The following is a 14,968-nucleotide window of genomic DNA, read 5'->3' as shown; positions in this document are numbered from 1 at the left end:
TCCTGTCCTCGGACTTTTGAGGCTGCCAATGGGGATGAAAAAGTCTATGTCAGTGACACAGCAAATAGCAGAGAGTGCTCGAGAAAGGCAGGCTTGGAAAGACCCTGAGTTCAAGTAACCCAAGAACAATTTAGATAGTAAGCGTAATATATTACATTACAACTATTATAAACAATTAAAGATTACTCGATCATAGACATAGAACAAAGAACATGTGTATGGAATTCTAATTAAAAGATAACTGTGATGAGAATGGCAGGATCCTGTTCTATTTACACATTATTGATTCACTATGGAATATAAAACCTGCAATTATTATTCAATGCTAGCCAAGTAGAAACTCCTCTATTTAAAAAAATGCTCATATCATGTTTAAGAAATAGACAAGATTCATAGAAAATACATAATCCAAAAGAATCATCAACAGAGTCTAAACTGTACAGCTTTAATAAGACAAAATGTACAAAAATATCCAGCATCATTTTCCAGTGGATAATAGTATGACAAAACAACTGGTATTAATATGGTCTCAATTTATTACACAGCAAAGGCCGTAATAAGCGTCAGTCATTAATATAAAAGTATTAAACCAAATTATACAAAACCTACATATTACGACCACTAATGCAGCTATTATGTAACATGCATGTTGCACGCTTGCTAATAATTGTAAAATCTTCCAGATTAAGTCTTTACTTGCTTAATTAGGTCATAGATATATTAATAAAAGTTTTATTATTATCTACTTGTGTGCAGCATACTTACTAATTGCTGCGTTAGTATGCAGAAAATATAACATTGGGTTCTTGCCAAAGCGGCAACTAGTTGAATACAATATGACAACCTACTCTGTGGCATGCACAGTAGAGAAGGGGAAATCAAAATAAGCAGGACAGGAAGGCTTAGAATATTCTACCCTTGACAGCTGCCCTTGGACCAGTTACTCGCCCTGTTTGATAGCAATAAAGCTTGAAGAAGTAACTTCTGCAACAGGTGTCACATAGCAAATGGGACCAAACAGGGCTGGACCTCCATAAAAGACACACAGTCTGCCCCTTTGTTACTTATTCCACCCTTCCTCACAGCACTGATGTTTGCTTTGCTGAAGCCTCATCTTGCACAATGATTGCAAGCATCAACTAAACTCATTAAGTCAAGTGCTTATCAATCATCAAATAATGCAAGATTTACATGATCTTCTTATGATCAGTGTTATCAAAAGATGCCACACCAGTACTTCCATCTCTGCTTTCAAACCCCCCGCATACATGTTAGCTAGCTGCCAATTGAACGATGATTCGATTGCTCAACTATCTTTTTAATCCCTTCCATCTTTCCATCTCTCCTGTATAAGTGTACTGTCACACAGTGCAATTTTGATCGCTGCGACGGCACGATCCGTGACGTCGCAGCGTCGTATGATTATCGCTCCAGCGTCGTAGACTGCGGTCACACGTTGCAATCACGGCGCTGGAGCGATGCCGAAGTCCCCGGGTAACCAGGGTAAACATCGGGTTACTAAGCGCAGGGCCGCGCTTAGTAACCCGATGTTTACCCTGGTTACCAGCGTAAACGTAAAAAAAACAAACAGTACATACTTACATTCCGGTGTCTGTCCCCCGGCGTTCTGCTTCTCTCCACTGTGTAAGCACCATAGCCGGAAAGCAGAGCGGTGACGTCACCGCGTCACCACTGTGCTCGCTTTCCGGCCGGCAGGCGCTCACAGTGCAGAGAAGCTGAGACGCCGGAGGACAGACACCGGAATGTGAGTATGTACTGTTTGTTTTTTTTACGTTTACGCTGGTAACCAGGGTAAACATCGGGTTACTAAGCGCGGCCCTGCGCTTAGTTACCCGATGTTTACCCTGGTTACAAGCGAACACATCGCTGGATCGGTGTCACACACAACGATCCAGCGATGTCAGCGGGTGATCAAGCGACGAAAGAAAGTTCCAAACGATCTGCTACGACGCACGATTCTCAGCAGGGTCCCTGATCGCTGCTGCGTGTCAGACACTGCGATATCGTAACGATATCGCTAGAACGTCACGAATCGTACCGTCGTAGCGATCAAAATTGCACTGTGTGACAGTACCCTTACTCTATAAGGCCTCCTTCGCATATCTGTGTTTGTAGTCCGTTTTTTACGGATGTCATATGTACCCAGTACAACTTACGCTGCTACCTACATGTCCATGTATTTATATTGACCATGTGTCCGTGTCAACCATGCAGAGTCTGTCTTTTGACGGCAACATGGATGACAAGAACCAATACAAGTCCATGGGTCTGGAAAAAAATACGTACAGCCCAAGGATGGCATCAGTGTACCGTCAGTGTGCTGTACAATATTCTAAAGTATAGGATAAGCTTTGTAATTTCTATTTTTTTTTTCATGCCAGAAAAACACTGATGACACACTGATAGCACACTGATGACACCGCTACTGTTTGTTCTGGTAGTGGTTTTATACGGACGTGTGAGGGAGGCCTAAGAGAGCTGCTTCCGGACATTTTTTTACATAGCTCATGTCTTCGAGAACAAAGGGATCGGTAGTTCGAAATTGGACATGGTTTACTCACCAACAAGCAACTGAAAAAAATTTCACTGTCAGCCGAATCCATCAATATCGTCGATCTTGGCCAAAAATAGTCTTGTGTGTGATACCTTAAAAGTTGATGACTGTGCAATTTGGCAGCAGTGGAAGTGGTTGAGAACAAGAGAGACACTATCTCCCTGTTGGAAGATCACATAATTATGAAGGTCAGGAAACTGGATTAGTCCTAATTAAAACTTCAAGCCATAACTATGCTGATTGCTGCTTCACATGAAAGCTTTGTTAGGTGCCTAATAATTGGGAAATCTTCCATTACCTTTCAGGAACTGTCATTTAGCCTTTTCCTGATTTTGCTGTCTTCAGTTGTCTGTCCCCCAGCAGGCGATTCTAGCCCAAGCATATAACTGCTTTTGTGTCACCTGTTGCTGGAGTAAATAGATCACTCAGCACTTGGACATGACTGCACCGTCATACTGTTATAAATATCCATGAGGCAGTTACAATAAGAATTACCGACATTATCTGTTCTAAGAAAATACTGTATGTAAGAAATTGTATATCGGATGTAGAGATGAGGGGACCTGTCCACCCCATTCAAGATTTGCCGTTATATGAAATGATTTGATAACTGAAAGACAAGTATTGGTAAAGAGGTAAATTTGTACAATTCTAAAAGAAAATGGCACAAAGTTTGTTTGATATGTATTAAACAAGCCAACTCAGAACATGAATGTATAAGAATGTGGTGGGTCTATAGATTGGGGAATGATCACTAAATTAAATTGTTTCACAAACATTGCAAAATAATCAGAATGTCTTGCCATGGACATCTGGCAGGGTCTGACCAAATAAATGCTTTATAAATATGGAGTTCGCATATTTTAATAATGATGCCAAGCAAATGAATGACAGATTTCTACCTCGAAGTGTATTCCCAGTCTGTAGTCATTTCCTTACGAGAGTAGAAGCTACCTAGATGGTGAAGCTTTCTACAGAAAGTCATCTGACAGCTGTCATTAGTGCATCAGCGACAAGTGACGTATCTCACAGCTGTGTAGCCCTCCTCAAAAAAGAACAATATTTGTATGCACCATTGGCTTTATCTAGGGCAGGGGTCTCAAACTGCATTCCTCGAGGGCCTCAGACCATGCGTGTTTTCAAGATTTCCTTCACATTGCACCAGGTGCTGGAATCATTCTGTGCAGGTGATTAAACTATCACCTGTGCAGTACAAGGAAATCCTGAAAACATGACCTGTTTGCGGCCCTTGAGGAATGCAGTTTAAGACCCCTGATCTAGGGCATGGTCTTGTATATGTTGCCCTATTAGTTGTATAGCCATTTATTGTTTTATCCTTTTTGCTAAGTGAGGAGCAGGCAAAGCAATGGGGGGTGACGGGAGTGGGATTTTTGCTCCAGGGCAGGTGGTGTGGGGTTACTGGCTCAGTGACAGGTGACATCCACTTGGTCCAGCCATTACAACAGTTGGTTTTGATTCCCCAGCAAGAAACAGCTGAGAACATGAAATCCCACAGATCTGGAGTCACAACAGCATTCTTTTACTATGGCAGCTGTCTCCAGACAATCCTTTACCTTTTGGAGTGAATGTGTTAAATTTGTGCACCGTACGCATCTATATACTACTTTCTCCCAGAGTTACCCCATGGGTCTAGTGGTGTTTGAATATATTAGAATGCATTAAATGTGTTAGCTACAGGTGAAGGATATTATTCATACATGTACATGTCTACAATTACAGTAGATGGGAACATACAAAATTACAATAGAAGCCCCTAAGGATCTAGTTGTACACCATCACTCCTTGTCTATGCCTAAGGTGTTCTAAAAAGTATTGTCACCTTCACATAGGGCACAAATACAATCTGAAAAAGGAGTGTCGTTTGGCTTAGGTTAGACACGTGCAAATTTACGTTTACTACATATTCACACACAATTCTCAAAAAATCTGAACTCAACAGTTTTGTTTGTTTGTTTTTCCAATGACAACTCTGCTGATTTTTTAAAATTCTCACATCGGTAGCAATCAGCTGTGTCTGTGTAATGAGTGCAGTACTCACCTGTCGCAGTCTTCTGCAGTTTTCAGTGACACTCCGGTGGCATATGACCACATTGTAAGCTGCCTTATCACACAGTGTCTCCTGTGTGGAGCCGAGATCACTTTTCACATTTTCTCAATCAGAGTCTATGATTCCAAAACAAGTTTACAGAGGTAGGTTGTGAGTAGAGTTGAGCGAATTGACTCAGGTTCCCTCTTTTTCGGCAAGCTATAGCGCTTGCTGAATAAGCTGCAGAGGGAACCTGACTTCTTGGATCGCACCAGCCGATCGGCACTGCAGCTGCATGTGTCGCAGCTGTGTGTCAGTCACAACACCTGCATGGACAGCCTGTTTATTGGGCTCTCCATGCATGTGTTGTGACTGTCACACAGTTGCGACACATGGAGCTGTGACACCGATCAGCGTATTCGTTAAGCGCTATAGCTTCCCGAAAGAGGGAACCTGAGCAAATTCGCTCATCTCCAGTTGAGAGTCTCAGAGACTTGCTTTGACAAAGCGTATGATCCAACAAGTTACAAAGTGGCGACCGGTAAGTATAATGCTACACTTATTACACATTCTCATCTGATTGCTAACAAAGGGAGAAATAAAAAAAGTCACTGAAGTGGTCCTTATTTAACATATTTGGATATCTGAGAGCACAATAAATATTTCTGTATCATTTTAAACAATATTTCAAACCTCAGAAGACAAATCAGTGTTATCATAAAATTGTTCTGAGCATGTGATGGACAAGCTTTAATGTGAAATTTTCTATAATCCTGGTAGTTGTGCCATTACTGTCCAGCTAAAGCAAAGCCATTTTCCAGCAGCTATACAGTGTTGCTAGAGCATTTTATTAAAATCAGTCAGTTCAGGCATGCTATTGATGTAGCGTAACAGAAGGGAAAGTACATTTACAACACATCCTGTAATTTCCCTCACTTTTCCAGCCTTAGTACAGCTGACAGATACTGTTATATCATCCCACACCTTACTTTCCTCTCTTTATCTTCCTGCCCATTCTCTTTTCCTTTTTAGTTTATGGAAATATTGAGAGGAGATGTGAAAGGAGAGGATACATAACTCATCCAAACAATAAACATAAGCGTGCACTTGTTTACTTGTAACATATGTAGATTGGCTTACGCTATATTGACAAAGTTTGTAGGTTGGAAGTGGACTGTTTCCTCCCATTGCTAAAACCAACATGTCTTTTATTATGTATGAATTATATTTATTCAAAATATTTAGTGCATTAATTCATAATAATAATAATAATAATAATGTATCAATTATAATTCTACAGTTTGCATGTTGGTAACATTGTCTTTTCATGTGCCCTTAAGGTTTGACTGATTTATTAATCTAATTGACATTCAAGGTTCCATTGGATTTCCCTTTTTAATAAGCACAATGACACAGTACACAAAGCTATTCTGCATAAAAGAGGCAATGGAAACCCAATTAAAATAATCCACAATATGAAGAAAGCAAAAAATAAATTAAAGCAGAAATTTCCATATTAAAATTATGTTAAAAAAGTTGTCCACTACTTGTACAACTCCTTCTCATACCCCATGCTCATGCTTGTCTCCGATAAAATTAAAATGCTTATACTCACCTCCCGTGCCAGCGCCATTCCCATGGTATTGGCACTTGTCCTCCCTGGGACTCCTGTTGTGACACGTGACCCTGGCACCCAATCAGCGTTGGCGTCACTGTCTCCACCTTCAGAGAAATTGAACATGAAGAAGAAGCTACAGCTGAATCCAGATTTCCTCTTCATGTTCAATTTGTCTGAAGGCGGAGACAGTGAATCCAGCACTTACTGGTCTCCGGGGTCACGTGTCACAATAACTGCATGCGAGCCCCAGGGAAAACAAGTGCCGACATCGCGGGAATGACGCCAACACTGTAGGCTTTTTTATCTTATTGTGGCTAAGCGTGGGGTATGAGAAGGGCTTGTCATAGTAGTGGACAACCCCTTTAAACTTTTAACTACCTAGTCAGTGACATATGTGTGAGTGAGTGGATTATATCAAGGTGTATGTACATTACGACCTCATGTACCAAAACTAGTGGAAACCAGAATAGGCACAATTCTTCAAAGTAGAAGTTATATTCCTGCTTTCTTTTTTACTGTGCATAACATCCTCTCTAAAATCATAAAATCCTCTGCTTCCCACACTGACTGAGCGCCGCAAAGTGAAAGTGAAAGTACAGCACAGCGGTGACGTCACCGCTGCGCTCTGCTCTCACTGTACGGCGGCACTCAGTCAGAGCAGGAAGCAGACGGCAAGGGACCTGACGGACATCAGATGGTGAGTATGTACTGTTTGTTTTTTTTGGTAACCAGGGTAAACATCGGGTTACTAAGCGCGGACCTGCGCTTAGTAACCCGATGTTTACCCTGGTTACCCGGGTGCTGCAGGGGGACTTCGGCATCGTTGAAGACAGTTTCAACGATGCCGAAGTCGTTCCCCTGATCGTTGGTCGCTGGAGAGAGCTGTCTGTGTGACAGCTCCCCAGCGACCACACAGCGACTTACCAACGATCACGGCCAGGTCGTATCGCTGGTCGTGATCGTTGGTAAATCGCTATGTGTGACGGGGCCTTTAGGAGGCAGTGAAGTCGTGCAATCCTAAAGAGTGAAAATGAGACAACCCCTTAGTATACCAGTAAATTAATATTAAAACTAAGCTTAAAAAATAGAAAGTACATAAGATTTAGTACATAAATAAAGGCTAAATAGAAATTTGAATACAATACTTATTTTAACAAATGTTTATTTCATTTTTTTCTGCTCTTTGCTTTGCTACAAATATTAGCAAAAAATGGTCCATTTTAGAACATGTGTAAAATGTTCTGTGTACATAGGTCCTCTTAGGCCAAGCACTTTATCTAGCACAATGATTATACTAGTATCATTATATAGTGAAATAATAGCATTTCTAAGGATTACTATTAGTGATGAGCGAATATACTCTTACCTGAGATTTCCCTAGCACGCTCGGGTGTCCTCCGAGTATTTTTTAGTGCTCCGAGATTTAGTTTTCATCGCCGCAGCTGAATGATTTACATCTGTTAGCCAGCATACATAAGTACATGTGGGGGTTGCCTGGTTGCTAGGGAATTATTATTATTATTTATTATTATTTATTATTATAGCGCCATTTATTCCTTGGCGCTTTACATGTGAAGAGGGGTATACATAATAAAAACAGGTACAATAATCTTGAACAATACAAGTCGCAACTGGTACAGGAGGAGAGGACCCTGCCCGCGAGGGCTCACAATCTACAAGAATCCCCACATGTACTTAAGCTGGCTAACAGATGTAAATCATTCAGTTGCGGCAAGAAAAACTAAAACTCCGAGCACTAAAAAATACTCGGAGGACACCCGAGCGTGCTCGAGAAATCTCGAGTAACGAGTATATCCGCTCATCACTAATTACTATATATTCCTAATATTGAAATTTAAATATATTGATTTCCATGTGAGCAATAAAGTTCATGTTTTTTCATTCTCCTTTTATTTGCAGATTCAAAAGCAATTGTGGATGGAAACCTCAAGCTGATCCTGGGTCTTATCTGGACACTCATTCTGCACTACTCTATCTCTATGCCTATGTGGGAAGATGAGGATGAAGAAGATGTCAAGAAGCAAACACCAAAGCAAAGACTTTTGGGATGGATTCAGAACAAGATACCACAGCTACCCATCACTAACTTCCATAGGGACTGGCAGGATGGAAAGGCACTGGGTGCACTGGTAGATAACTGCGCACCAGGTAAGTAAAGGGTACCTATAGGGAATGTCCACTACTGGACAGCCCCAGCTTAATCATTTCAGAACCCTAATTAAAATAAAAACAGTGTATGCTCTCTTCCTGCAGTAGCACCGTTCCAGTGATGACAAAGCTGATGTTCCCAAAGGTGATGTGACTTGCTGTGTTTGCAGACAATGAGCAGCTGCTTGTCAGCTGCGGCCTTTACTATTTTGTCAGAGCAGACATCCGTCCTGATAGTCTATCTATTGATGAGCTGAAACTCATTGTCTAAGGCTGGCATAAGACACAACAAGTCACATCACCATCAGGGACAGACGTCTCTGGAATGGCACCACTGCAGAAGGTGAGCATACCCGGTTTTATTTTAATTGGGGTCCTGAAATGATTAAGCTTGTGTTGTCCAGTAGTGATCAACTCCTTTAATTTGGGTAAATACTAACAATACAAATTAGTTCTAATAGGAGTCAAAGCAACATCTATATTTTAGATGGTTTCGGTCATAAACAGGTTAACAAGTATAATTTAAAGAGCACTCTCCAACCCACGGCCGATCATGATTCTTGTGATCTGCATCCAAGTATTAAGTCATAGAAAGAAATATTCCTAGGTATCCCTGGGACATCTCTTCCCTCAGAATAGTTTGTAATGGGGAATAACAAGCAGCGATGTGTGCTCCTGCTTTCTTTCAGTATTTCTCTCTTTTATACACATACTAATACTACTGTATCATAGGCATCATAGAAGATGAATGGCCTTATCACCAACACTTCTGCCAGTGTGTTACCACAATAAATGTAGTTAGTGGATAATGTGAAACGTGTGGGCCCCAAAGCAAATCTCCAACAGGACCCCTAATTATTATGGGTTTTAACAGTATTGGTTTCCTTTTATGTGCCAAAGGGACCATTTAAGCCCCCCTAAGCTACAAGGCCTGAGTGTGTCTACAACCCCTGCAACTATTATAGTTACGCCCCTGAATGTAGTATTACTTTACTCTTTTATGGTCAGTTATTGCTTGCAGAAATCAAATGAATATGTATTCTAAACGCCAAGATAAAAAAAATCAAATTGCTAAACAATTACATCCTGATGCATCTTGATTCAATCATATCAATCAATTAGCAGGCTTTTTTTTTGAAAAAATGTTACACTTAAAACATAACTTTTACTTGGTTCCTTTGTTTTAAAAAACTAATTACAAACAGTGTCACATAAAGTGCAGGTGCTAACATACATAACATAACATATATAACTTATGACCTTAAAAAGGAACGTCACTGTCCTTGCTCCTCTAAGGGTTAATGTATCATATTTTAGATAGGAAATAATCAATCCCTTATTGCACTCTCCTGGTTACTTATGTTATGATGTTCCTCCATCAACAAAAACCACCATATTCTCCTGTGTGCTTGAGACTACCTATCGTGATACTTTCATGCGAGGGGTCTAGGATATAGTGAATAATGGTTCCTCCTCTAGCAGTATGTAATTCATATCAGTCACCACATATAACTGCTAGGGACCTTATCTGCTAACGTGTTGGGTGAGTTGGATATATGCATAGCTGGGACTGCTTTACTATTCACACCATTTGTACCACATATACTTCCTCTAGGTGCGCGTATTGGCAGATCCCTGCTCAGTTTTGCAAAACAAACCCACCCATTCCCGATATACTCATCTGCTTGTGCTGCTCGTTATTACGATTGCAGGATACTTGCAGAATGAGTGGCCTTAGGATGGCATAGGGAGGCATAAAGAGAGCAGGGAAGCACGAAGCGGATCCATGAGAGGACCGTAAAGGCATCCTAAGGCCACTCATTCTGCAAGTATCCTGCAATCGTAATAACGAGCAGCACAAGCAGATGAGTATATCGGGAATGGGTGGGTTTGTTTTGCAAAACTGAGCAGGGATCTGCCAATACGCGCACCTAGAGGAAGTATATGTGGTACAAATGGTGTGAATAGTAAAGCAGTCCCAGCTATGCATATATCCAACTCACCCAACACGTTAGCAGATAAGGTCCCTAGCAGTTATATGTGGTGACTGATATGAATTACATACTGCTAGAGGAGGAACCATTATTCACTATATCCTAGACCCCTCGCATGAAAGTATCACGATAGGTAGTCTCAAGCACACAGGAGAATATGGTGGTTTTTGTTGATGGAGGAACATCATAACATAAGTAACCAGGAGAGTGCAATAAGGGATTGATTATTTCCTATCTAAAATATGATACATTAACCCTTAGAGGAGCAAGGACAGTGACGTTCCTTTTTAAGGTCATAAGTTATATATGTTATGTTATGTATGTTAGCACCTGCACTTTATGTGACACTGTTTGTAATTAGTTTTTTAAAACAAAGGAACCAAGTAAAAGTTATGTTTTAAGTGTAACATTTTTTCAAAAAAAAAAGCCTGCTAATTGATTGCTATATACCCAGAGGTTTTTTTCTCATATTGTATATATAGAAGCCAAGCTGTTAATATATTGATTCAATCATACTCTACATATCTCTCTTGCTTTAAAATGAATTTTATTTTTATACTTTAGATAAATCCTATACCAGTGTAGAGATTTGATACCTAAGCTTAGGTCAAGCTTTTGTATTGGGTCAAACCTGTAAATTTGTGAATAAGGTGTCAGTGTAGGCAGTGGTCTGGTGAGGTTAAATGGTCATTCCTGTGTAGGCGCAGAACAGTATCCAGTGTAACCATATGCTACTGCCTGCCATGACAAGGGAGAAATGCAGCTGTAACATTATCCAGTTTAGCTGCCTGTCCGCCTGCCAAAGAGAAGGAGGGTGGAGGACAGAAGTGTGCAATCTCATATAAGGCAAGAGGCAGAGAATATACTGCAGTTTATACAATCGCTTACAAAGTGGATAAACCAAGTCACATGGAGACAATTCAGCTCCACATTCCCTTCCAGCACATTATATGATTTGCAGATTCCCTTAAATTTCTTATTATTTATTATCTTACATTTTGCAGCAACATTGTGTTTAATTTATTACACGTGACGCACATTTACAGACTGCTTTTGCTTTGCTTCTGATGAGCACACTATTTTACGCCAAATCTAAATCAAGTTTACAAAGTTCATCCATTAATTTTATAAGTTGTCTAGGGAGTTTCTTCTATTGTATCATTCCCACTTGTTTTTCATTCGGGTTTGGTCCAATCAGACGGGGATCCCCATTTTTAATTATTACGCCAATGGTCTTAGATAGCCATTTACTCACATGGATATTCTACAGTGATATGAACAGATTTAGCCGGAAATCATTTTTGTCCATAAATGTCAGCATTGACGGTGAATTTGGAGTAGTGAAGTCCTGCTACGTGTTAATTTATGGATCAGTCTACACATTTATTATAATAGTGACAGTAATGGTAACTGTACCCTGAGAAGTAAAACTGCACCCTTTTTTATTCAGGACTCTGCCCAGACTGGGAGGCATGGGACCCCAACCAGCCTGTGGAGAATGCAAGGGAGGCAATGCAGCAAGCAGATGACTGGCTTGGAGTACCACAGGTGAGACACAGGTCTTTATTTAATGACCTTAGGAGTCAATTCGTCATTGCTTTTTCACCTTTTTTTCTGGAGTGAAAATAGTTTTTTTTATTTGGCACCTTTTTAAATTAATTTTACTTGTTTTTGCCTTTTTTCTTTTGCATTATGGATATGGCTTTAGTTATACATATTTTTTAGCCTAATTCATCAAATTTGACCTTTCAAAGTGTCACAAAATTTTTGTGCAATTGCATTCCAGTACCATAGTCAAACAGAAAATATGATTTTTCTTTTGAGCAGTTGAAGACCAATGTACCGCATTTTATTTCTTATAATGCAATGATAATGACAATGCAACTGTTCATTCTAAAAAAGTACACAAAAGAGACAAAAAGCAAACATCATTAAATTTGGAAAAAGACAGGACAAAAACATGAATGAAAAGAAAAAACACAAATGCAAATAATAAATCAGGGCGGTAATGTTTTCAGAATGAATTCCCATTAAATATAAAATAAAACATAAAATATATTTTCTTTGTATTATTTGAATACAACTCTACAGATTGTATATATTGTGGTCATAAAAAGGAACAATTACAGAGGTTGAGCCATTTACATAACCCTTTACTGCCCAGTAGGCTGCCAGATCCTACGGTGAAAACAATGGATGTGAGTTACTGGCTATACCTAATATTACAATAATTTGGAATAGATTGCTTTAGTCCAGCACAGATATCTATAGTTAGAAGATGTAATTGGATATGATCTCATCTTCTTGCATGGGCACTTAAAGGAAAAAAAAGAACAATCATAATCTACGACTGTAGGGAAATTAACAATAGATGTACAAAGAAGATAGAGACATAACGTCAACAAAATTTAAATTTATAAAATCAGGTGTAGAATAGTGGTAAAATATAGATGAATATGGACTGATATGGACAAGTGAGAAGTAAACCTTTGATTGGATCATTTTCCAATATGCCTGATTCCTACAAATACCAGGCGGCTGTGAGTCTCTTCTCCTCTCACAGTCCCAGTCATGACAAAAGTAGTCTAAACAAATGGCCTGTATTACTGTCAGGGCTTTATCCAGTTTTGGTGTGTCTGGCCAAGTTGGCTAACAAGAACCTAGTTGCAGCATTGGGCTAAGCTTTGATACGAGTTTACTGCCCTTTTGAACACCAGACTTAATGAAGAGTACACTAGAGGAAGATGTGCCACTTTAATTAAGCTTGAACTGAATTTGGCAAATACTTCAGTTGCTGTGTGTCACCGCAAGAAATGCATGCTGGTCAGGGGCTAGTGTACAGTTCTATTGTAATTTATGCTATTTTTGTGGCATTAACCTGTTTTGCAACTGAACTCCACTCACAACTTGTAAAATGACAAAAGCTACAAAATTTTGCAGTATTTCAAGAAATTTTATGTCAGAAAATTGGCATGCTGCATGATGAATGGTCTCCATGAAGCATACATACATACGTCCCTATAAAGCATACACAGCTTAATGTCTACAACAACTAATTTGAATTCCATAGACAGTATATATTATTTTACAAAATGTTGATACTCTCTCTGTATTGTAGGTTATCGCCCCTGAAGAGATTGTGGATCCCAACGTAGATGAACACTCAGTCATGACCTACCTGTCCCAATTCCCCAAGGCAAAGCTAAAGCCTGGTGCACCTCTTAGATCTAAACAGCTGCATCCCAAGAAAGCCATTGCTTATGGGCCAGGTATGGGAATTGTGTGATATTAAAACATCTCTGAATTCCATAATAAATAACATATTATTTTCAAAGAATATGGAACACATTAAAAGGGTTTCCTTAATTATTCATTTTAGAAGTTTATTTTTAGGTCACTTTTGGAAATGGATCCCTTGTGTTAGAGGAAAGAGTTAAAGTGGGGGATCAGGTAGCCCCCGCAGTTCCCTTTCTGCTGGCTCTTTTAGTGTAACACGATGTTTGGGTGATCTCATGCTCTCAATCCGCTCTGCTCCATCTCTACTTGGCAACATCACGATTCTTACAATATGTTGATCTGTAGCAACTAAACTGCCTGCTATGAAAACTCCCAAATGTGGACAATTAGGAGAAAGGCAAGACTAACACACAAGGTCCAGTGGGGCCTTATTGAGTTCCAGCATCTTCATGCTTCTGCAATGTCCACAAAATATAGTGAGATACAAACAGAAGCTAAAGCTGGTCATAAAGCCGTGTACTTCTGCATGTAAGAATCCTGATTATTAGTTATATCATTATTGATCAATAAAACAAACAACATTATAGGAAACATAGCCGGAAGTCAACAAGAAAGTGTTTTTTTTTGTTATTTTTTCACTAAACAAATATGTTTTAAAGAGGTTTACCATTCTTCTTTAAAGTGAATGTATAATAAAATAACCTATTTTTTTAATCAGGCTTTTTTTATTAATGTTTTACCTTTTTTCTCAAATCACAATCTGTATTAAAAAGAAAAAAAATAGAAATCTTGCAATTTTTCACACTGATTGCTGAGAATATTTTAAACTCATCATTATCATCACAGCCAGGATTACAATGACAGGTAATACAGAGCTGATGACACAGGATCCACCATTCACAGTCGGTCATGTCACAGCTCTCCCTTCCTTTACAATGACCTTTGCTCAAGCTCATTAGATGGTTCAATGTAAAAGATATGGTCAGAGTCAGTTGCTGCTAACGCACATGTGGATGTCGTGAAAGAACATGAAGTCTAAAATTACCCCCCTGGTCACTGTGAAAATTGTGAGATTTCTATATTTTTAACACAGATTAAAAGCTGAAAGAGGAAAAGAGTGAAACTCGGTCAAAGGAAAAAGGAAAGGAAACTCTGACACCAGAATGGGGTTTCAACGGATGTACCATCTTCATCAGGTGGACATTTATTGGTAATAATAAGGAGGAAGTATATAAATACAAAACAACCAATCACAACACTATTAAAATTACATATGCAAATTATTTAAAACAACAGTCACATATAGCACAGCCTGTCACAAAATATGG

General features: G+C 39.4%; 1 protein-coding gene across 4 annotated transcripts in view; it reads left to right on the top strand.

Annotated features, from left to right (window-relative positions):
- Positions 1-14,968, top strand: part of FLNC (filamin C) — an 84,265-nt gene that overhangs the window by 16,017 nt on the left and 53,280 nt on the right. For all 4 annotated transcript variants that reach the window (XM_077264388.1, XM_077264387.1, XM_077264386.1 and 1 more), the window contains exons 2-4: positions 8,161-8,409; positions 11,854-11,951; positions 13,522-13,672. In XM_077264388.1, coding sequence (XP_077120503.1) covers positions 8,161-8,409; positions 11,854-11,951; positions 13,522-13,672 — 498 coding nt within the window. The remainder of the gene's footprint in view (positions 1-8,160; positions 8,410-11,853; positions 11,952-13,521; positions 13,673-14,968) is intronic.

This window comes from Ranitomeya variabilis, chromosome 5 (genome assembly GCF_051348905.1).
Source record: "Ranitomeya variabilis isolate aRanVar5 chromosome 5, aRanVar5.hap1, whole genome shotgun sequence".
NCBI lineage: Eukaryota > Metazoa > Chordata > Amphibia > Anura > Dendrobatidae > Ranitomeya > Ranitomeya variabilis.
This window is presented reverse-complemented; position numbering and strand designations above follow the sequence as displayed.